At 35.8% G+C, this 23935-nt stretch overlaps 2 protein-coding genes across 17 annotated transcripts in view; both read left to right on the top strand.

The window, feature by feature from the left end:
• The window catches only part of LOC107658398 (WAP four-disulfide core domain protein 5-like), a 56352-nt gene extending 54373 nt beyond the window's left edge, over positions 1–1979 (top strand). For 9 of the 16 annotated variants that reach the window (XM_016446960.1, XM_016447007.1, XM_016447055.1 and 6 more), the window contains one exon: positions 1607–1979. In XM_016446960.1, coding sequence (XP_016302446.1) covers positions 1607–1953 — 347 coding nt within the window. In that variant the 3' untranslated portion in view covers positions 1954–1979. The remainder of the gene's footprint in view (positions 1–1606) is intronic. The other 7 variants (XM_016447038.1, XM_016447033.1, XM_016446941.1 and 4 more) reach the window with 6 other exon arrangements.
• An 11380-nt stretch (positions 1980–13359) lies between these two features.
• The window catches only part of LOC107658391 (golgin subfamily A member 2-like), a 33044-nt gene continuing 22468 nt past the window's right edge, over positions 13360–23935 (top strand). Inside the window, exons 1-7 of the mRNA XM_016446920.1 lie at positions 13360–13483; positions 18158–18286; positions 19843–19926; positions 20996–21103; positions 21344–21393; positions 22304–22367; positions 22868–22927. Of these exons, the coding sequence (XP_016302406.1) occupies positions 13436–13483; positions 18158–18286; positions 19843–19926; positions 20996–21103; positions 21344–21393; positions 22304–22367; positions 22868–22927 (543 nt within the window). The 5' untranslated portion in view covers positions 13360–13435. The remainder of the gene's footprint in view (positions 13484–18157; positions 18287–19842; positions 19927–20995; positions 21104–21343; positions 21394–22303; positions 22368–22867; positions 22928–23935) is intronic.

Below are 23935 nucleotides of genomic sequence, written 5' to 3'. Positions count from 1 at the left end.
CAATTTCAATTCTCTGTGTGTATGTGCTGTACATGTGGAAGAATTGACAATAAAGCAGACTTGACTTGACTTGACTTGACTGTTGCCCCGTAACAGAGACGTTGTCTTTGTACAGACATTGCAAACGCTGAGGAAAAATGTAGGTACGGTTGTGGAGTTACTGATGCTATGAAGTGTTAGTGCACCTGTCCCTCTTATCTTCTTTATTACTGCAGAATTTATAATTACACACAAGCTCAGGGAAAGGTGATTGTATCTTTAACAAACAACACTCATAATAGAAACATAATTATAATGGGTTTGCGTGCATCATAGTATGAGAACATATACACAGAAAAAAGGCACCATTACAAGGGTAAATATCTTTGAATAATCATAATGTTTATATAGTCATAATGCATCGGAAAAATTGCATTTGTTGTTGTTGTTGCTATTTATAAGCCTGAGGGATGAAACAAAGCGAGTTAAACTCAACAAGAAAAAGAGGAGAACAAAGACTTAAGCCAGTTTTGCTTGTGGATGAAAAAAAATGTGCACATAAAAAAAAAATCAACATATTCAAAAAACAACAATTTGGGGTTTTCATAATAAAATATAATATCTTTAAGGATAAAACTGTGTGTCATATTAGTTGAGCAAAAATGTAAAAACTCAAATCAACCCAAAATGTATTGGTTATACTACAATCACAATAAAAGGGCAGCTGTTTCTTCAACAAGACCACAACATGAGCAGATTTCATCAACATCAAAACATTTACAGATAGCTAGATGAATTAAATAAAGTTGTTTCGCTTGTTATTACGTCGTAGATCATATGATAACATCAACATGGCGATTATGTCCAGATCGCATTCATACTCAACAAGATTTGGCTGTAGAGTACTACTCTTTTAGCGCTCCTTAAGTAACTACTTGCGGTTTCGAACGCAATTGCTCCGCGAGGAGTGAGGAGGCTTCCAGAGGAGTCATGAGCGAGTATCCTGTAGCCTATACACTGTATCCTTTGCGGAAGTGTTTTTCATAGAAAAACCTGACGCACGTATACATTTTCCTCCCCCTTCACATCTGTTGCAGTTTAAATAAACCACACGTCATGTATTTCAAACAGGGCATCTTGCTTTATTAATATTTATTATGAATGTCTTAAATAACAAACTTTAACAACATAAGGGCAGATCTCTTTAGCGCAGCTGATAACGCTTTGAAGTGATGCTAAAGGGAGCGAGGATATCCCAGCTAACAAAAAAAGGTCCCCAGGACGTCCCCTAAATGGCCTCTGCGAACGTCCCCTGGACGTCAGCGTGTCGGGTCCCCTTGACGTCTAGCGGACGTTCAAGGGGACGTTCACAAGACGTGCAGCGGCCATTCGGGACGTTTAGGGGACTTTCGCTTTAAGTCCTCTGAATGTCATTTTATTTTACTTTTAGGCTACACTGTAAAACCCGATAAGTTCAGAATACTCAATTTTTGTGGACACCGATTACCTCAAAAAATTTAATTAAGCAACTCAAATTTTTTAAGTTAACATTAATTATAAATAACAATTAAGTCAAACTAAAAAGCTTAAAGGGTCATGGTCAGGGAAGTGGTTGGGGAAGTGGCTGGGGAAGTAGTCAAGGAAGTGGTCAAGGTCAGGAAAGTGGTTGGGCAAGTGGTCATGGTCAGGGAAGTAGTCAAGGTCAGGAAAGTGGTTGGGCAAGTGGTCATGGTCAAGGAAGTGGTCAAGGTCAGGAAAGTGGTTGGGCAAGTGGTCATGGTCAGGGAAGTGGTTGGGGAAGTGGCTGGGGAAGTAGTCAAGGTCAGGGAAGTGGCTGGGGAAGTAGTCAAGGTCAAGGAAGTGGTCAGGAAAGTGGTCCTGGTTGGGGAAGTGGCTGGGGAAGTAGTCAGGGAAGTGGTCCAATTCAGTGCTTTATTCATATGGCATGTTTTCCATGTTTGCTCAAACAGTTAAGAGATTTCTGTCTTTCTCTTGGCCCCTCCCCCCCACCCCCAAAAAAAATTAAAAGAATTGCGATTTGAGGAGTTGATGGAGGTGTGTGTGTGTGGTTTTTGTTTATTGCAAATGATTTATTCTGAAGCCATGTTTTCTATTAGCTGTGCCTTTTTTTTTTTTTTTTTATTCATGGGCTAATGAAACTTTGCTCAACCGATCCGTTCAGAACACTGAATCAATCAGCACTGAATCGGTTGATTGCTGTGAGGTGCGCTATGTTCTGCCTAAAATGTACATTTTTTTTTTCGCTTTTTTGCCGCAGCTGTTTTCCGCACCCTTTGCAAAAGTTTATACTCGTCTTCTCATGGAGGTTCTCCAGATGGTCAAGAGTGACCGATGCATCTGCCTCATGAGCTGCAGTCAGTTTCTCTGTACACGTCATCCACTTTTAAGAAGTACAATTTTAAAGTTGTACTTTTTGAACTTTTACTAGTAAGCCTACACAGTATAATGTTTCAGGAATTACAAACGCTAGTGTAAATTACGAGTCAATGCTGTGATTGACAGTAATAAAGCAACGGATGGAACAAAACATCTGACGAGCCGATGTAAATAAAAAAAAAAATGGAGCTGTGCATTAAATGATTTAGAATAAATTCAGAGTAACAAAACTACTGCAGCAGCAAGTCTGTTGACTGAATATATTTAGCAGCTTCTACAGTTAAAGAAAAAATGTAGTTTTTAAATTAAATCTACAAAATACTTATTTTAATTGTACAATTAGCAATCACAAACTTCTGTAGTAGGATTAAGAGAATTCTATCAAATCAAAATCCATACACTCACAATTTCTCCCACAAGATTTCAAAGACTTCCAAACAAAGTCTTAGAGAAAGGAGTACTTGACAACAAATTGAAATGGTGTTCAGCAGCAAACTTCATACAGGATTGAAATGGTGTTCAGCAGCAAGTGTCATAATGGATTCACTAACAAGAGACACATCTCCAAGTTATCAAATCAATTAACACCATTGTCTCAAATAAGCAAAAAAAAAAACAACAGATGAGCCCCCAATTGTTACATAACTACCCATCTAGGGCTGGGGAGCCAGTAAAAAAATAAGAAAATATCTAAAGGAAAAAAAAAAACTCTTGGAGAACCAGGGCAATCCAACCTCCCGTCCCAGAGTCTACACAAACACCAGTTCGAATTAATATCTTTTTTAATTTGAAAAGATAAACCGAAACCGTAATCTCAAAGGAAGTGTTAACAAACATATAGGGAACAAAGACTTCAGGGACCCGTTCTTCATAACTCGCTTAATAAATCTGAGATGATTTGAAAGATGCCAGATCTTCTAATCGTTATAACTGATCTCTGGCTAATTTGGTCCTTCAAACGAATTTGCGTATTTGGTTAAAATATCTGGATTAAGTTATCTAAGATTACTGCGTGTTCTCTGGACAATTTTCAATCTGGTTTCCGACCGCATCACAGCACAGAGACAGCACTCATTAAGATATTAAAATTATATTCGCTTACATTCTGATTCTGATTCTGACTAGTCCTCAGGTCCTTTACACTGGCTTCCAGTTATATTTAAGATTGATTTTAAAGTACTTTTACTCATTTATAAATCACTCAATGGCCTAGGACCTAAATACATAGCAGATATGTTCACTGAATATAAACCTAACAGACCACTCAGATCATTAGGATAGAGTCAGTTAGAAATACCAAGGGTTCACACAAAACAAGGGGAATCCGCTTTTAGCTATTTTGCCGCCCGCAGTTGGAACCAGCTTCCAGAAGAGATCAGATGTGATAAAACATTAGCCACATTTAAATCTAGACTCAAAACTCATCTGTTTAGCTGTGAATTTATTGAATGAGCACTGTGCGATGTCTGAACTGATTGCACTGTATTTTATGTATAATCATTTTCTATTTTTAACTGTCTTAAATTCATTTTAAATAAATGTTTTAATCATTTTCAAAGTTTTTAAATTCCTTTTTTTATTTTTTTATGATTATTTTACTTTCTTTTATGTAAAGCACTTTACCATTGTGTACGAAATGTGCTATATAAATAAACTTGCCTTGCCTTGCCTGTTGTCTTCACATTTCATCAGTAAAAACGTTTCTGCTTGTTATTCAGCTCAGCTACAGCAATAGCTGCATGCTTTTGTCCATATTAGGGATTTTCTGAGAGTCTTCTATGAGTCTGTTTTGGACTTTCTGTGCGAGAGAGCCCTCTGGCTTCCAGTATGAATGAAACAGACACTGCATGAGAGAGTTCAGTGCTCCTGATATTCACATCTCCTCATTTTGGATACGAATAAAACGTCAGGTCATGCAAAGACTATCGATACTGTCTCTTTGAATTTAAATCTAGAAACCTCTACATGAACAAACCTGCCCGAATAAAGTGCGGGGGACGAATTTACATTTTCTTAAAATTAAATATTTATTACATATTAAAAATGAAGCTAACGTAGTTCTACACACAGCAATTTCTTGCTATTTGATTGGGAAAGGTTTAAAGGGCGTCTAGGGGTCTTGTCTTTTTATGTTATCTGACCAAAAACTATTCATTCTTTGAACTATTATTATTACAGTATTTATTTAAAAACCGTAGGGTGCCTTAAAAAATAATTATCACAACACTGGTAATACAGGCTCATCCTCCGAATTATACTTATCAGTCCTGTTTTTATTATCATTATCATTCAAAAAATGAATAAATTCAGAACAGTATTAGAATAGAATTCTATTTTAAATAAGACAGAAATATTTTTTTCTACAACAGCAACAGTAGTGTTTACAACAGCAAAACCACCATACCCTGTAAGCCCAATAATAATAATAGTAATATCAATAATATAATTCAGTTTCTAATTCCAGAGTAAGAAATTATGTTTCATGTGTTCCATGTTTCAGAGTAAAAAATTCTTTACCTTTTAAACTTAAAATGGTCTTTCCTGTTCTGTGTTTCTTTTTCAAAACTATGTCACAATTTGCTGCTGTATCACTACAGAAGCATCCGTTTCGATACACGTATCAGCATGGAGCACAGCCCTAAAGCCATGTTCTATGCACCCCTTTTATACTTTGAGCACCTGCCCCTCCAAAGGTTTCTGCACAGCCCTGCAAATCTGCGGTTCTTCCTAAGACATTGAGGGCATTTCTGATGATTCTACACGATTACTATGTAAGACATTTAATACACTACCTCTTCATATGGTTTAAAGAATTCTCTCCTATAACTTGTTACAGTCTGTAGAGAAAATATTGAGGCGTTTTATGCCTCAGTTCTTCTCCGTTTTGATTTGTGAAATACAATATAAGATCTTAATGGCCTAAACTATCTGGTATTATACTTTTAGTTTAATAGTATGTTGTCAAATTTAGTTTTCAATATTCATCTCATACTGCATTTTAATATTCTTTTTTCTGTTGTCAGAGTTCTCATTCCTATGCTTATTGTTGACTGGTTAAATTTCCGTAAAACAAGATTTCTATTTTGCTTACTTAGGTCTATTTAACTTTTTTTCATTTGTTGTTTTTTTTCTTCTATTTTATGTCTTTATCTGCTGTTTCTTTAAATGCTAGAGGGCTAAGAAATCTTACTAAATGACAAGCTATATTTTTATATCTTAATCAATTCAGCTGTGGTTTTTGTTTTCTGCAAGAAAGTCATTCATCTGTAGAGGACCTAAATTTTTGGAGGTCACAGTGGGGCCTGGACTTATGGATGTCTCATGGCACGACACATTCAGCTTAAAGGAAAGATCTTACTCCATGCAAGTGATTTAGGTGGCCGTTATGTCTGCCTTGTTATTGATTTTTTAAATTTGACATGTATTCTTTTTTTGTGTTTATGGTTATAACCAGCAAAAAGAAAATGAAGCCTTTATTAGCCGTTTAGACGAGCAAGTGTTAAAACTACTGACTAAATACCCAAAATCCATGCTTATTGGAGACTTTAATGTGGCTTTAGACAGCAGTATGGATAGATGGCCTCCAAAACCCCAAGACAATTCTTGTCTATATATGAAAATGTTTATGCAAAGATTCTCTTTAATCGATAGTTGGAGGGAGTCCCATCCTTTTCAAAAGAGGTTCACATGGTGCAACAACTCTCTCTCCTCCCAGTCTCGAATTGTTTTGTGGCTGATTTCTAAGGAATTATGCAATATTTCTACTGATATTTTGCCATCACCATTATCTGACAATAAGAGCATTTTTATTCGCACTCACCTTCTAGCTTCTGATAATGTGCATGCGTTTTCCTCTTACTGAAAACGTAACAACTTGGTTCTCTTTTATAATGAGGTAAAAGATATAATCATTAAGATCATTAAAAAAACTGGAATAAAGCTAGAGAGGAGAACAGCTACAGTAGCTACTGGGAGTTTACTAAGTATGAAATTTGCAAATATATTAGAAAATTTTGTAGTGATTTGGCAATAAAGAAAAAAAAGATTAAAATATTGTTATATGTAAACTCACAAATCTCTTATCTCTGTGAAAAAAAAACAGAATTGGCAGATTTACAACACAAATTAGATACCATATATAAACATTAAGCTGAAGGAGCATTTATTAGATCGCGTAGGAAATGGATTGAGGAGGGTGAACAAAATTCTGCATATTTTTTCATACTAGAAAGAGAACAAGCTAAAAACTAGATTGAAAAGTGTGTAGACAAACTTTAAGTTGGCTTGAAAAAGCCTAACTATAAAGTTTGGAAAAGTTTTAAAAGCTTGCAGTCTGAAAGTTTTCAGTTTGAAGTAGTTTGCAAGTTATTAAAATAGTTTTAAAGATTAAAGTTTGAATGTTTCAAGGCAATACAGTCTATCAGAAAAACAGATAGGTATAATCTGTTGTCAGAGTTCTCATTCCTATGCTTATTGTTGACTGGTTAAATTTCCGTAAAACAAGATTTCTATTTTGCTTACTTAGGTCTATTTAACTTTTTTTCATTTGTTGTTTTTTTTCTTCTATTTTATGTCTTTATCTGCTGTTTCTTTAAATGCTAGAGGGCTAAGAAATCTTACTAAATGACAAGCTATATTTTTATATCTTAATCAATTCAGCTGTGGTTTTTGTTTTCTGCAAGAAAGTCATTCATCTGTAGAGGACCTAAATTTTTGGAGGTCACAGTGGGGCCTGGACTTATGGATGTCTCATGGCACGACACATTCAGCTTAAAGGAAAGATCTTACTCCATGCAAGTGATTTAGGTGGCCGTTATGTCTGCCTTGTTATTGATTTTTTAAATTTGACATGTATTCTTTTTTTGTGTTTATGGTTATAACCAGCAAAAAGAAAATGAAGCCTTTATTAGCCGTTTAGACGAGCAAGTGTTAAAACTACTGACTAAATACCCAAAATCCATGCTTATTGGAGACTTTAATGTGGCTTTAGACAGCAGTATGGATAGATGGCCTCCAAAACCCCAAGACAATTCTTGTCTATATATGAAAATGTTTATGCAAAGATTCTCTTTAATCGATAGTTGGAGGGAGTCCCATCCTTTTCAAAAGAGGTTCACATGGTGCAACAACTCTCTCTCCTCCCAGTCTCGAATTGTTTTGTGGCTGATTTCTAAGGAATTATGCAATATTTCTACTGATATTTTGCCATCACCATTATCTGACAATAAGAGCATTTTTATTCGCACTCACCTTCTAGCTTCTGATAATGTGCATGCGTTTTCCTCTTACTGAAAACGTAACAACTTGGTTCTCTTTTATAATGAGGTAAAAGATATAATCATTAAGATCATTAAAAAAACTGGAATAAAGCTAGAGAGGAGAACAGCTACAGTAGCTACTGGGAGTTTACTAAGTATGAAATTTGCAAATATATTAGAAAATTTTGTAGTGATTTGGCAATAAAGAAAAAAAAGATTAAAATATTGTTATATGTAAACTCACAAATCTCTTATCTCTGTGAAAAAAAAACAGAATTGGCAGATTTACAATACAAATTAGATACCATATATAAACATTAAGCTGAAGGAGCATTTATTAGATCGCGTAGGAAATGGATTGAGGAGGGTGAACAAAATTCTGCATATTTTTTCATACTAGAAAGAGAACAAGCTAAAAACTAGATTGAAAAGTGTGTAGACAAACTTTAAGTTGGCTTGAAAAAGCCTAACTATAAAGTTTGGAAAAGTTTTAAAAGCTTGCAGTCTGAAAGTTTTCAGTTTGAAGTAGTTTGCAAGTTATTAAAATAGTTTTAAAGATTAAAGTTTGAATGTTTCAAGGCAATACAGTCTATCAGAAAAACAGATAGGTATAAAACATATTGCTAGGGTACCTGGGGTGGTTGCTAGGCTGTTTCTAGCATGACTAGCATGTTGCTAGCATGTTTTTAGCATAATTAGCATGTTAATAGCATGCTGCTAGCACGATTAGCATGTTTGCTAGCACAATTAGCATTTTGTTAACAACAATTAGCATGTTACTAGGATGATGCTAGCATGATTAACATGTTAATAGCATGTTTCTAACATGGTTAGCATGTTGCTAGCATGATTAGCATGTTACTAGTATGTTGTTAGCATTATTAGCACGTTACTAACATGTTGCTAGCATGATTCTAGCATGATTAGCATGTAACTAGCATGGTGTTAACATTTTGTTACCATGATTAACAAGTTACTAGCATGTTTTTAACATGATTAGCATGTTACTAGCATTTTGTTAACATGATTAGCATGTTACTATCATGGTGTTAGAGCAATTTGTTAGCATGATTATCAGGTTACTAGGATGTTTCTAACATGATTAGCATGTTACTAGCATGTTGTTAACATTATTGGCATGTTACTAGCATGGTGTTAGCATTTTGTTACCATGATTAACAAGTTACTAGCATGTTTTTAACATGATTAGTAAGTTACTAGCATGTTGTTAACATTATTGGCATGTTACTAGCATAGTGTTAGCATTTTGTTAGCATGATTAGTAAGTTACTAGCATTTTGTTAACATGATTAGTAAGTTACTAGCATGTTGTTAACATGATTAGCAAGTTACTAGCATGTTGCTTACATTATTCTAGCATGATTAGCATGTTACTAGCATGATGTTATCATGTTTCTAGCATGTTTATCGAGTTGCTAACATGTTTCTAGCATGATTAGCAAGTTACTAGTATGTTCTAAGCATGTTTCTAGCATGTTTAACAAGTTGCTAGCATGTTGTTAGCATTATTCTAGCATGATTAGCAAGTTACTAGCATGTTGTTAGCATGATTCTAGCATGTTAGCATGATTCAGCCATTACACAAGGATACGTTTTCTACATGTATTTATGCTTTGATTTGAACGAAAACAGCGCATCCTTGCAGCGCGGCTGACACAGAAGAGCGTATGCTACTTGCGTTCAGCGGATATTCTCCAAAATGGCGCTACGGTGATGCGGAGAGACACAGAGGAGACAAATTGTTGAATAAAGTCGTTATTTTTGTTTTCTTCGCATACAAAAAGTATTCTCGTCGCTTCATAACGTTACGGTTGAACCACTGATGGCAGATGGACTATTCTGACGATGTCTTTCATACTTTTCTGGACCTTGACAGTGTAAGTTACTTGGCAGTCAATCGGACAGTCACAAGCCTCCCGGTTTTCATCCAAAATATCTTAAATTGTGTTCCGAAGATGAACGAAGCTTTTATGGGTTTGAAACGACATGGAGGTAAGTGATTAATGACAAAATTTTCATTTTGGGGTGGAGTATCCCTTTAATAAAATTCTTATGGAAAAACAAATCTGTAATTTTAAATTCTTATAATAACGGTGGTTTGAATTTCATTGATTTCGATTTCCTTAACAATACATTTAAAATTAATTGGCTGAAGCAATACCTATCTAAACCAGCTTCTGTTTGGAATGTTTTTCCTCAACTTGTTTTCTCATAACTTGGTGATATTAATTTTCTCTTATAAAACGGATAGTTACGGTTAGGGCTGCACGATAAATCGAAATGGAATCGAGATTGCGATTCGACAGAAGCTGCGATTGTAATGCGTATTTTTCAGTGAAGCACGGTTCTGTGATCAGCAGTAAATCTCCATCCGAAGGCACACCGTGTCTACACCGGACGCGAGCGGCGCGACAAAATACTATAGAACCACTGATCTATAATAGAGATGTATTATATATAGATCAGTCTATAGAACTCATTATAATCAGTGATGCTGTCTACAATGAATGCGGTGCGGCGCGACACGACAAATCTCCGACAGTAAACTGCTGCCATGCAGGTGTGGGTAGACGCGGCTCGCGTTGATGTTCGGTGCTTCTAGGAGTGGGTAGAACTGGCGGCGGGGGCGGCGCAGTGGGCGATCTCAGTTGTTGGAATTGGGTAGTGAGCTCGGACACCTGAGCTACCAAGGCTTGCACAGCTCAACCCGTAGCTAACATCTGTTCCTCTTGACAATCCATGCGTGCGTTGTTGTTAGACAAAAAGTCCCGTAGATCCGAGGCATTCGCTGAATCCATAGGTAGGTCTGTCACGGGTACAAAAGGAGGATTCAATCGTTCTCCTCCCGGTAAGACTGCAATGGGCAGCCGGAATCCACAACTGCCAGGCCCTGCTGGATTCCGGAGCTGAAGGTAACTTTATGGACTACAACTTAGCACAACACCTTCAGATCCCCATTGTTCCTCTCACCCATATTATCTCTGTCAACGCAGGAGGATTCAATTGCGAATGTGAAATATAACAGTTTATTAGGAAAAAGTCCCAACCAGACCAAAGGCAAGAGTCAAACAAGGCATGTGCAGGATATAGTCACTCTTGGTAGCGCAGGGACGCAAATGGGCACCCGTGGATATCCCGGGAACATACGATCCTTGGGGGCGAATTCTGGAACCGAAATCCAATGAGACGAAGGACAGGAACAGAGAACTGAACACAGCGGGAACACCAAACGATCTGACAACACAGGACGGATAGCACAGGTGTTATATAGCTGAGCTGATGAGCTACAGCTGGCGCAGATCAACAGTCAGCAGCAATCACCGACACACCCACTCACACTCACACACACATACACACAGAGCGAAAATGAGTCAGTGAACCCATGAACCGTGACAATTATATTTCTTGGCCATGCCTTCTCGTTGTTGCTTTCCCGGGACTTGTAATTAATATTCATGAGCCAATAATTACAACTGAATGATGATACGTAGAAATTTTAATAGGCAATAAATTGGAAACGTATAGTTATTATTTAGTTAGGATATTTATTATTTGGCCAATGGAGGCTATGTCTGGGTCACAAAGCATATAAGGGGAACTATTTTTATTTCTTTTTTTATTTTATTCTGTCTAATAGAACATTTCTGTTTATGCGTTTTGCATCTTACTGTGCGTTCATTTTGAGCACTATACTGTATATTTGACCACTTAAACATCACAGAAGAATTTAGTTTTTCTAGAAATTAAAAAATGTGAAAAAGGGCATTCTTGCCTTATGACTGGTTTAAAATGACCCCATACCCAGGACTAGAAAATGCATCCCAAGTCTCATCTAGTTTTTGCAGAATAGGTCAAACACAGTGGATTCAGAAAGTATTCAGTATTCTTTCATTTATTTCACATTTTGTTATGTTGCAGTCTTATGCTAAACCGCTTTCAATTATTAATTTTTCACCTTAATCTACACTCTATTTCCAACAATGACAATGCAAAAACCATAACTTTGCAAATGCATTCAAAAGAAAAACTGAAATATCACACTGACATACGTTTTCAGACCTTTTGCTGTGACATTTGAAATGTCTCTGGTTCATCTTTGAGACGTTTCTACACATTGACTGGAGTAAATCTGTGGCAAATTCAGTTGATTGGACATGATTTGGAAAAACTCACACCTGTCTATATATACAGTCTAACAGCCAAACATGCATATCAGAGCAAAAACCAAGCCATGAGGTCAAAAGAACTGCTTGAAAGCTCAGAAACGAGGTGAATTTCGTTTATTTTTGGATTGATGGAGGCCCATTTAACACTCCTATTCCAACTAAATTGTCAAAATATTCTAATTTTCATAGAATATTTTGTGTTTCGTTTTACACTGACACAGTTTTAAAAACATAATAAAAATGTAAGACATATTTATTAATTTACTTTATTTACCCAGGGGTCAACATTTTCATTTTTGTGAAGTAAAAACTAAAATAGAAAATGTTTTATAATGTATTAGATCAGATGATGCATCAACCTGCATGATTCCCATAAAGGGCCTTAAAATAAACGTTTTGATTTAGTGTATTCTATGTTTTAAACCTTAGAACCTCTCTCAGCTTCGAAACTCGTCTCAGTCATTTCTCACAGCAGGCTTCGTTACGAATGTTTCGAATCTTGCTTGTTCACATTGATAAAAGAACTCGTATTATAAATACACTCCATATCGAATAGTATTTGATGATTTGCTAATTGCATTTAATAGATTACACTTTAAGTGAAATATATGCATTGGGTTTGTAAAAGCTGCTTTTATGCATGTTTGGTCTGAGTTTTAGTTGCAATAACACTGTTCTGACCAGCAGGTGTCACTAGCGTATAGGGTTAGGGTTAGGTTCAAATGATTCAAAGCTTTTCCTTTGAAACACGCCATATGTGCCTTTTTTTTCCCCTTTTTTTTTTTTACGTACAATTGCACTATGGGAATTAAAGGGGCAGGCCTTAAGGTAGACAATGATGTGCTGTTTTGAAGTCACATGACATTTGAATGCCCATACAAACTCTTTTTTTCACATGGAAAACACCTGTTCCTGAAATTGCTCTATCAACCTCATTTCTAAACATATCTTCTCAAGGGGGATTTTTTCTTTTCTTACATAGTTTTACTGTAAATTGAGAAGATATCAGTGTTTGGTGAATAACAAGCTAGTATAAGATATTATAGTAGCATATATGAAGGAATGCGGTACATAAACTGCTGAATGACAACGAAATCAATCTTAATATATAATGAAAGATACAAATGTAAAGCTGAAGGATAGCTAAATAAACCTAACTTTTCTAAAATGACGTATGCTGCCTTCACGTGCTGTTCTCACAACTACATCCCTTTGTCTTGTCGCTAAAGTAGTGTATTTATAGGCTAGATATGAACGATCATTAGAAGCATATTGTATGTTTTATAAGCAGTGAAATAAGCATGCATTTGACCGAAATTCCAGAATTGTCAGCAAACTGCATGTGTAGCGCGGTGAATGTTTATGATATTCAACCAATGGGATTCTACATTTTATTCTTTCCGACATTAAAGCACTTGAATGCGACAAGCTCGTAATCACGACTTCTTAAGTGGGAAATAGGACATTTCTGATAGCACGTGAAGGCAGCATAAAGCTGCCCAGTGTCTGGATGCGGAAATCATATACAGTCAGTGGGGAGCGTCACGTGTGTGTCACGCACGCACGCGGATCATCTGATGACGTGGTGTGCCGTTCGCTCAGCTGCGCGAGAGGATGGCGGACCAGAACAGGCAAATCAAACTCGCTGCAGCCAAGAAAAAGGTACGTTTTTGTGCTTCCACATCTTCTTTTACTCTCTTTGCGACAAAACGCAACTGCTGGTCGTGAGCGAATCGCGTCCGAGCGCTTGTGTTTCATCTGTCATGTTGACGTTCCACGTCTACCGGCTTCTCCGCGGGCCCGCATCCGGCTGCCTGCGCTCTTGGACGGGCGCGGCTGTCAGGAAAGCCCGGGGACTGGGCTGCGGCAGGGCCTGAATACGAACTCATTAGAATTCGCCTCTCTATTAGCGTTTATAACGATTTAAACCTGTCAGAAATGCGCTTTATAAGTGTTTGTCAGCGAATGTCAGTTTAACTTGGCATGCTAATGTTGTTAGCCTCTGTGTTTTGGCGTCAGTTACAGAATAAAAACAACAATGTGATTTAGTTGAAAATAAACCTAAACTAGACATCAAAATAACACTTTTTTTGACTTTAGGCTCATTTAACCAACTGATTAGTGTTAGTTTGCTTGCTAACTGCTTGTTAGTAAGTGACAGCTCTAATTGAAACAGCTGGTTGATTGTCTAGTTTGTTAACAGTGCTTACCTAATAGGTATAATTTGCCCTCATTGTAATCTTTAGGTTGCTGTTTGATCAAATCTGTGATTATTAGTGTTTTTGTTCAATGATGCAAGTGTGTGCTGTCTAGGAAGGCAGCCACTTGATGCCCAAAAGTGCTGTCTAGTTAGGGAGCTCATGTCTACACTAGGTTCTGAAGCACAGCTGCTGTCCTTTATGCTGTCTGTGTTCTGAAATCAACGCTGGAATCTAAGTAATGGCAAAGCGAGGCTCTGTCATATGAGATCTGATCCCATGACAGCTGAATCACACCCAAACCCACTGCTGCGAATCTGACCTACTAGAGACGCCGTTCTCAATCTCCATCTCGCAGGAATGGACGGGAGGCTCTTCACGAACAGAATGTGCCGTTTGTTGTCGTATCTGAGCGTATCTGTCGTGTCACTGGCGCAGTGGAACTTGATTTAGTTTGTAGACACTTTTAACAATGCATTCCAACCAGTGTGTTTATGCCAGAATTAGGACAGATTATTGACTTGAGATTAGGGGTCAACCGATATGTCTTTTTCAGATATATTATATTATGTTAAAGAAATAGTTCACCCAAAAATGAACATTTGCTGAAAATGCATTTACCCTCAGGCCATCCGAGATCAGGATGAGTTTGTTTCTTCATCAGGTTTGTAGAAATGTAGCATTGCATCAGTGTCTCAGCAATGGATGCTCTGCAGTGAATGGGTGCCGTCAGAATGAGAGTCCAAACAGCTGATAAAAACATCACAATAATCCACAAGTAATCCACAGCACTCCAGTCCATCAGTTAACATCTGGAGAAGACAAAAGCTGAAACTAATCCAGCATTAAGTTGTTTTTAACTAAAATACGAGTCCATAATAACGCTTCCTTCAGTGTAAAAGTGCATCTGCTGTTGTCTCATCAAAATCCAGCCACATATTTGTTTAGAGCTGTTTTGGCTTGTAAACATTTACAATACATTTACATTTAATCATTTAGCAAACGGTTTTATCCAAAGCGACTTAGAAATGAGGACAATAGAAGCAGTCAAACCAACAAAAGAGGTCTCTGTGCAGATTTCTCTCCTGATTCAGCCCTGATGACTTTTTCATTGGAGGAAGCATTATTATGGACTCGTATTTAGCCGGAAACAATGGTTTGAAGTTACATACATAAAGTTTAAATAGGTATACAAAACTGGAAATGAGTAAACATGTATAATATATAACCAAATAAATAAGAAACGTAGAACGTTTATTAGCAAAACGAATAAGAAAGCTTGGAGGCACTTAAAATGCCTTAATGCTGGTTTATTACAAAAACGCAGCTTTTCACTTCACGTGATGTTAATTGATGGACTGGAGTGCTCTGGTTTACTTTTCGTCATCATTTTTGCTCGATGACTCAAATCAGCAGTGTTTTGGTGATTTTTAGTGTATGTAGAGTGTGTGCGCGTTGGATTTCCAATTTTTACAAAGGTTTACATATTTTTGTTGTCACCATGCTATAGGGCAGGCTATGCCTAATATAAAATAACAAATAACTTACATAAAGTTTAAATAGGTATACAAAACTGGAAATAGGCTAAGTAAACGTATAATATATATAACCAAATAAATAAGAAACGTAGAACGTTTATTAGCAAAACGAATAAGAAAGCTTGGAGGCACTTAAAATGCCTTAATGCTGGTTTATTACAAAAACGCAGCTTTTCACTTCACGTGATGTTAATTGATGGACTGGAGTGCTCTGGTTTACTTTTCGTCATCATTTTTGCTCGATGACTCAAATCAGCAGTGTTTTGGTGATTTTTAGTGTATGTAGAGTGTGTGCGCGTTGGATTTCCAATTTTTACAAAGGTTTACATATTTTTGTTGTAAAAAAAAATAAATAAGTAGTCTAGTATTCCTGCCATATACACCGCAAAAAGGATTTTTCAAAGTTGTAAATAAATCAAAGATGATTAGAGTATGTTTTACAGCAAAATACTAGGGATGCACCGAAATAAAAATTCTGGGCCGAAACCGAACACAGTTTTTCGAGTTTTTTCCCCCATGTATTTTTGCCAATTTGTTTTCACCATTGCATAAATTAAATAGCCCAAATGTGCTTTTTACTGTTTTGTCTTGCTTTTCAAAGAGGAAAATCAATTACAAAACAACAATTTAAAAATTAACACTGAACATTTTTAACATTCTAGCAGACACTATACCAACAAAGCACAATTTAGCCTAAAATTAATAAGTTAGTAAAATAATATTTTTTGGCCATCAGACCCCCTTCTTGAATCAGGCATGTATTTTTACTGTACATTTAAAAGCAGCCTTGCTGAGAAGAGACTTCTTTTAAAACATTAGAAAATATTACAGATCCTAATTTGAACACTATGTGTGAATGTTATAATAAATGTATTAAATGTGTGTGTGTGTGTGTGTGATTATTATCATTATTATTGTCTTACCTTTTATTTTATTTTACAGAACAACAGTAAAATTACAATACTAACATTTATGAATGTTGATAGACTGCACGTGAGTGTTTTGCGTAATACTTGTTTATAGATCTGCTGTTTGAATTATTACTTTCTGCTAGGAAGCAATATTTTGTTTTCTGCCTATTTCTACGTTATATTTTTGTTAGCGTTTGTATTTTTGATTGCACTTTCTGGTAATTATAATAATTGTTCTCGGCAAAGGAGCGCGTGTAATTTAATTGCTCCCTTCCTGCGTTTAAGTGTGAACTGTAGTTTCGATTTGAGGAATTGGCCTGCTATAGACTATTGGCTGTGCTAAAAGTAAATGTAAATGTAAATGTATTAGCGCAGATTTTCCTCGCGCTTTGGACTTTGAACCCTGGTTAACAATCAGATCTGCTGCGAGCTCGTGCAGCACTGTCAGAATACAGGCAATGATGCGTGCGTGTATTAGAAAACATGACGTTCTGCAGTTTATTTACTAATTGTTTAAGGCCATTTCATGATTTCAATCATCATACAGTAACCAGCAACAATCACCCCTTCCTCTTCTCATCGAAGACACAAACAGTCTCTCGCTGTCGGTGCTTGTAAAGATTTTAGCGTCTTTCTCGGACAGTATAAATGCTTCCACACTGCTGACATCTTTGTTGCATTATAAAGAGTGTGCGCCTCTCACTCTACACTGGTTGCTATTTGATAGTCACGTCATTGTTCGGTACAATTTATTCGGTCTTTTCGCTTATTCTTATATATTATATTATAATTTCGGTTGCCGAACATTCGGTGCATCCCTAGTAACTATCTATAAACCATGTCATCTTTGTTACTTTTTTCAAGTAACTAGTAAAGTAATGCATTACTTTTTAATTTACAAGAGAATATCTGAGTTACTTTTTTAAAAAAGTAATGCAAGTTACTTTTTTTTTTTCCAATTGATTGATTGACAGCTCTCCTGTCCCCATATTGAGAGAAATCGGAAGATGTTACTGTAGTTCTATATTTACTAATTGTTTAAGGCCATTTCATGATTTCAATCATCATACCGTAACCAGCAACAATCACCCCTTCCTCCTTCCACACTGCTGACATGTGTGCTGCATAATAAAGAGCAGTGTTGGGGTAACGCATTACAAGTAACGCGAGTTACAAGCCCTGTCCAGATTTAAAAAGTAACGCAAAAGTAACGTAATGCATTACTTTCCATAAAAAGTAACTAAGTAACATAATTAGTTACTTCTTTATGGAGTAACGCAATATTGTAATGCATTACTTTTAAAAGTAACTTTCCCCAACACTGATAAAGAGTGCGCGCCTCTCACTCTGCGCTGGCTGCTATATACAATTTATTCGGTCTTTTCGCTTATTCGGCCGAACACCGAAAGAGCTTTTTTTGCTATTTTCGGCCGAATAATTACGTTTGCCGAACATTTGTTGCATCCCTATAAAATACTATTTCAAACTTTCAAATTTTACATTTAATTCAATGTGTTGCTTGCCCTTTCTTTAATTATTTGGGAAATGTACTAGCACTTTCTAAGTGTAAATGATTTCAAACTTAATCCTACACCAGTATTTTTTTCCAGTGTATCCTGTAGCTGTAATATGATATATTTAATACCAAACATAAAATCAAAAACATTTTTTTTCTCTTTCTTCCTGCAGCTGAAGGAGTTTCAACAGAAGACAACACCATCCACAGCAAGTGCTGGACCAAAGAAGAAGAGGAAGGTTAAAGGAGGCGATCAGCTGGACGCAGCTGCTGACAGAAACTCGCCGGACAATGTGAGTCAGGTACGTAATAAATCCACGCCGCCTGAAATCAGAGCTTCGCTGATGTGATGCATGTTCACGGTCAGCTTTGTTGAGATCTGGTGTCTTGCTGTCTTTCGACTGATCTGTGTATGACACTTGCCCACTGCAGGAATTAATCCTCATCTCAGGAACTGTTTGAGGACCTGCTTTAGCTTCTAGTCCTGCTTTGTTTTTATACAGCTATTGGTTTCTTATTTATTGTAATTAGTCATGTTTGACAGTGAATTACAGAGAGTCTGATAACATTAACATTAAATAAATATTGGATGAAATATTTAAACTAAACTGAAATTTCTAAATGTTGCCTTGGCAACTAACTAAAATATGTTTACGTTGAAGCACTAAACTGACTAACTAACTGGAAATAAATAAAACGAGAACAATTAAAAAGCATTTTTGTTCATTTTTTTTTGTTAATAATGAAGCTGAAAATAAAATGTACATTTTAGATGGAAAAACCTAAACTTATTTATCGTTTTTTAGTTTAAGTTCAAACACTAAAATTATTAACTAACTGTAAATAACTAGTTAAAGCTGGAAAAAAAGTGAATTAATAATTGCACAGTGTACAGATTCTATATACATTGTAAAGCTTTGTATAGTTTTCATAAGAATCTCTGCTCTATTCTTGGTTTCTTATTTATTGTAATTAGTCATGTTTGACAGTGAATTACAGAGAGTCTGATAACATTAACATTAAATAAATATTGGATGAAATATTTAAACTAAACTGAAATTTCTAAATGTTGCCTTGGCAACTAACTAAAATATGTTTACGTTGAAGCACTAAACTGACTAACTAACTGGAAATAAATAAAACGAGAACAATTAAAAAGCATTTTTGTTCATTTTTTTTTGTTAATAATGAAGCTGAAAATAAAATGTACATTTTAGATGGAAAAACCTAAACTTATTTATCGTTTTTTAGTTTAAGTTCAAACACTAAAATTATTAACTAACTGTAAATAACTAGTTAAAGCTGGAAAAAAAGTGAATTAATAATTGCACACTGTACAGATTCTATATACATTGTAAAGCTTTGTATAGTTTTCATAAGAATCTCTGCTCTATTCTTTTTTCCATTTTCAATTTATTCACATTTCACATCATATTTCTTAGAAAAGAATATAATATAGTAAATATAATAAGCTATAATCTATTTTTAATGTGTATGTGCTTAATTTGATGTTAATTAGAGAGACGACCAACTAAATAAAAAAAAATGTCACTTCATTACATGTAACATGTTTGTGATAAATAGTGAATCTTGAACCTAGAAAATTAAATTGTTAAATATTAATTTTTTTAAATAATAAAAACTCATTAAAATGACAAAAGCACAAAACAAAATGACTAAAAACTACTACATTTAAAATGAAAACTGAAAAAAGGCTTATTCAAAATACTAATAAATGATAATTATAACTGTGATAGTATATAACTAACCCTTCATCTTGTGTTTCACTTTCTTACTACTGCTTCCTCCTCCTCTCTCACTCCTTTTCCTTTATGGTCTGCCTCTCCTTCCGCTGTAGATTGAGAATATTCTCAAAGTTATGGTGTCTGATCTTAGTCTGACTAATGGAGAGTCTCAGCCTCCGTTTATCAGCAACAGTCAGGTGAGCTGCTCGCTGTCCTTCCTCTCTTCTCCTCTCTTTGCTCTTTGATTTGTTCATCTGTGTTTCCTCGCATGCTGCCAGATCATCGCAGGAAGTCGATGTTTGCATCAAGTCAGCATGAAATCAGACTCTTAGTTCATGTTTCCAGTCTTATCGTGAATGATTCCTCAGTGCTCGTCATTCTAAAGTACAGTAAATGTTTAATATGTTATAAATATCTGACTCGCACTGAAAATAATTTGTTGAAACAATTTGCACTCAGTAAACTTAATGATTAATTACTGAGAAACGGCAAATAACGTTGCATTAAATGTGAAATTAAGTAGAAAGGCTTAAATTGTGTTTTCTTGTAAAAACATACTCTAATGATTTTATTTGCTTTATTTGGCATCTTCAAACAAATCATTTTTACATGCTAGTTCATGTTGACTTTAGTGCATCTTTGACATGCAAAAAATTAAGTTGCAGGGTCTGTCGTAATCGGCAGCGTTAGTGTCTGTTTGGATTGAATATTGAATATGCCTGGAAATGTTTCATCACCTGTACTTGATAAATATGAGAATGTATGTGACCCTGGAGCACGAAACCAGTCTTAAGTCGCTGGGGTATATTTGTAGCAATAGCCAACAATACATTGTATGGGTCAAAATTATCGATTTTTCTTTTATGCCAAAAATCATTACGATATTAAGTAAAGATCATGTTCCATGAAGATATTTAGTAAATTTCCTACTGTAAATATATCAAAAGTTAATTTCTGATTAGTAATATGCATTGCCAAGAACTTCATTTGAACAACTTTAAAGATGATTTTCTCAATATTTTGATTTTTTTTTGCACCCTCAGATTCCAGATTTTCAAATATTGTCCTATCCTAACAAACCATACATCAATGGAAAGATTATTTATTCAGCTTTCAGATGATGCATAAATATCAATTTCGAAAAATGTACCCTTATGACTGGGTTTGTGGTCACATATGAGTGTAATGAAGAATGTGGTGTGTATATGTGTGTTTTAACCCACTGACAGCTGAGTTTAATGCGTCTCTGTCGCTGTATTGCATCAGGATGATGTGGATGCGGTGAGCCGGGTCTCGCAGGAGCTGGAGGAGACCAGCGCTGAACCCGTCTCTAACCCCGCTTCTGCTATTAACTCTGATAACGCTGGCATGCAGGTCTGTCTGTCTCCGCGTCACTCACTTTAGCTGGGTTTCAGAAGTCTCGGCTAGGCTTTGAAACACAGCCGTTGTGTGTTCGTCTCTGTTAACGGTTCAGCTGTTGTTTGCTCATGTTTTTAATCTGATCCACGTGTTTCTTTTAATTTAGTGCGTTGTTTGTAATTTTTTATGTTTTCACGTGTTGTCACATAAGTCTGGCCCTCAAGTTTGTTTTTCATTCGTATGTTTTTCCAGCAGAAGTACGCAGCAGATGCAAACGGCGATGAACATCCTCTGGAAGATAACAGGTGAATTTACTCTTTATTTGAAAATAACCAATCAGATGTTTTATTGAGCGCTCAGTTCTTCTGCTGCCTTGTTCTGGAAATTATTTTCAATTCATTTTTTTCCCCAGATGCATTTGATAAAAATTCTTCCATAAAGAGTTTTAAGCTTTGATTTAAACCAACCAGCACTGAGATGAATCACGACACACTGAAACAACTTTAATTCAAACAGTGTTATTTTAGTGTCACTGAGATACTATTATAGTTTTATTCATATTTTAAACTAGTTTTTATATTTATATTTTACAGTTTCTTTTTAATTTTAACGTTTTTTGTATTATTTCCCCCCCCCCAAAAAATCTTATTTTATTTTTAAAATGAAGTTAAAATTATTTTGATTTATTTATTTTAATTTGAGTTATTTTAGTACTTCAAGTTAAACTAAATTAAAATGAGAAAAGTAGCCTTGCCAACTAGTTGAAATTAAAAAGCTTAAGTTTATTATTTTTTTTGTTTTATTTCAGTTAATGTTTATTTTATTTCAAGCAGTTCAACTATTTATTTTTTAGTTTTTAGTGTTAGTTATTTTTTTATTTAGTGATTTAGTATTTTATATTCAAAAGCATATAAAATACTGTATTTTTTTGCAATGAACTACTCATTTGATAATGTAAACGACACTAATGTCGCAAAAATGACCTTATAGTATAAAAATATTGAGTATGTTATTGACTATAAGCAATACAATTTAATATACTTCAAGTTTGTTTTATAAAAATAGACCCAAACCAATGACAAAAACATGCTATCGCTTGCTGTTTGGTTCTCTGTTAACTCTAACTGTACAGAAATACTCTGTTTGTTATGCTTGTTTAGTTCATAACTGTAACCAAATAGTCTGTTTTGATAGACTGACCTCACGTGTTTGTAGGCCGCTGTCGTCCACCGAGAGCCTGAGACAGATTTCCCAGCAGCTCAACGGACTGCTGTCTGAGGTGAGTCACGGCTTCTGCTTGCTTCAGTCTTTGGGTTTGGTTAGATTGTGATGCTATGATGTTATTGGTTAATGTTATTTTTTCCACCCTGCTTGATTACATCAGTAGAAAAGTCATTTCGGAACTGGATAGAGTTAATAAAATTTTAATGAAATGTTATGAAAGCAGGCATTGTTTTTCTTTAGGTTGACATGCACCCATGAAACAAATGAATCCAAATGCATTTTTTTAAGAAATTAAATTAAAGACTTTTAAGAACCTCCCGAATAAACCAAATTCTTTTGAACTTTTGCATGGCTTGAGTGAACTTCAAAAATAGAAGTATAAACACATTTGCATGACTCGCAATAGAAGCCGTTTTATTCATATCTAGCACTCGTAAATAACCCAGATGTCAGCATTTTAACCATTCCAGAATGAATTGGTCAAAGCTTTGAGTTCTTGTTCACTCGTTTTGATTCAAGTGAATTGTTTTTCTTTCCTTCTTGGCTGTAATGCAGTCAACAACATACATCAATGGAGACAGCGGTCCGCCGACGGTCAACGAGAAGGAGTTGGAGGTATTTTGATACGTTTTACTGTGCTTTTATTTATTAAACATATATGGCAACACGTGGAAAACTGTACAGTAAGGTCATTTAGTTTGGTCTACCACTCTAAACAGTCACTAATCTCGCTCAAGCAGGATAATCTTATTGAAGCACGAGTTCTTATGATGAAAATAGCTTGTAGTCTGTAGGGGTTTACAGCCTTGGCTATTTAAGAGCGTCAGGCACTTGATAACATTTTCACAATCATATCCCAGATTGATTCCCTCAGGACTTGCAGACCAAATTCCTGCTAAATATAAAGTATTAAAAAAGATCTAAAACCGTTTCCCTGTTATCTGTGCTACTGTGATTTAAAGGGATAGTTCACCCCAAAATGAAAATTTGATGCTTATCTGCTTACCCCCAGGGCATCCAAGATGTAGGTGACTTTGTTTCTTCAGTAGAACACATTTGATGATTTTTAAGTCCAGCCGTTGCAGTCTATCAGTCTTATAATGCATGGCAATGGTAACAAAATCTATGAGAGTAAAAAAAACATGCAGACAAATCCAAATTAAACCCTGTGGCTCGTGACGACACATTGATGTCCTAAGACACGAAACGATCAGTTTGTGCCAGAAACCGAACAGTATTTATATCATATTTTACCTCTAATACACCACTATGTCCAACTGTCTTTGGGCGCGCGCACGGCATCCGGTGCGTGAGGTGTGTACGCGCTCTGGTGTAGTTTACGCAAGCGCCGGAAGTGATCTCTCACACGTATACGTCACTCATTGTTTACACAGTGCACAGTCATTGTAGGTACGACGGCTAACCAAAATGGTACTTACTTGCGCTTATCCGGATTGTTCAAACCAACTTAAAACTAAAAGATTACGTTCTCTCGCGCGAACTCATTCAGGAGTGGTGACTTTCCACGTATTCCCAACTTCTGAGCCTGCTCGCCTGAAGTTATGGTTGATTGCTCTTCGGCTGGATATCAACACACCCATTAACGTAAACTACGCCAGAGCG

Source organism: Sinocyclocheilus anshuiensis, unplaced genomic scaffold (assembly GCF_001515605.1).
Source record: "Sinocyclocheilus anshuiensis isolate Anshui unplaced genomic scaffold, SAMN03320099.WGS_v1.1 scaffold53, whole genome shotgun sequence".
NCBI lineage: Eukaryota > Metazoa > Chordata > Actinopteri > Cypriniformes > Cyprinidae > Sinocyclocheilus > Sinocyclocheilus anshuiensis.
Note: the sequence above shows the minus strand (reverse complement) of the source record. Positions and strands in the feature narration are given on the sequence as shown.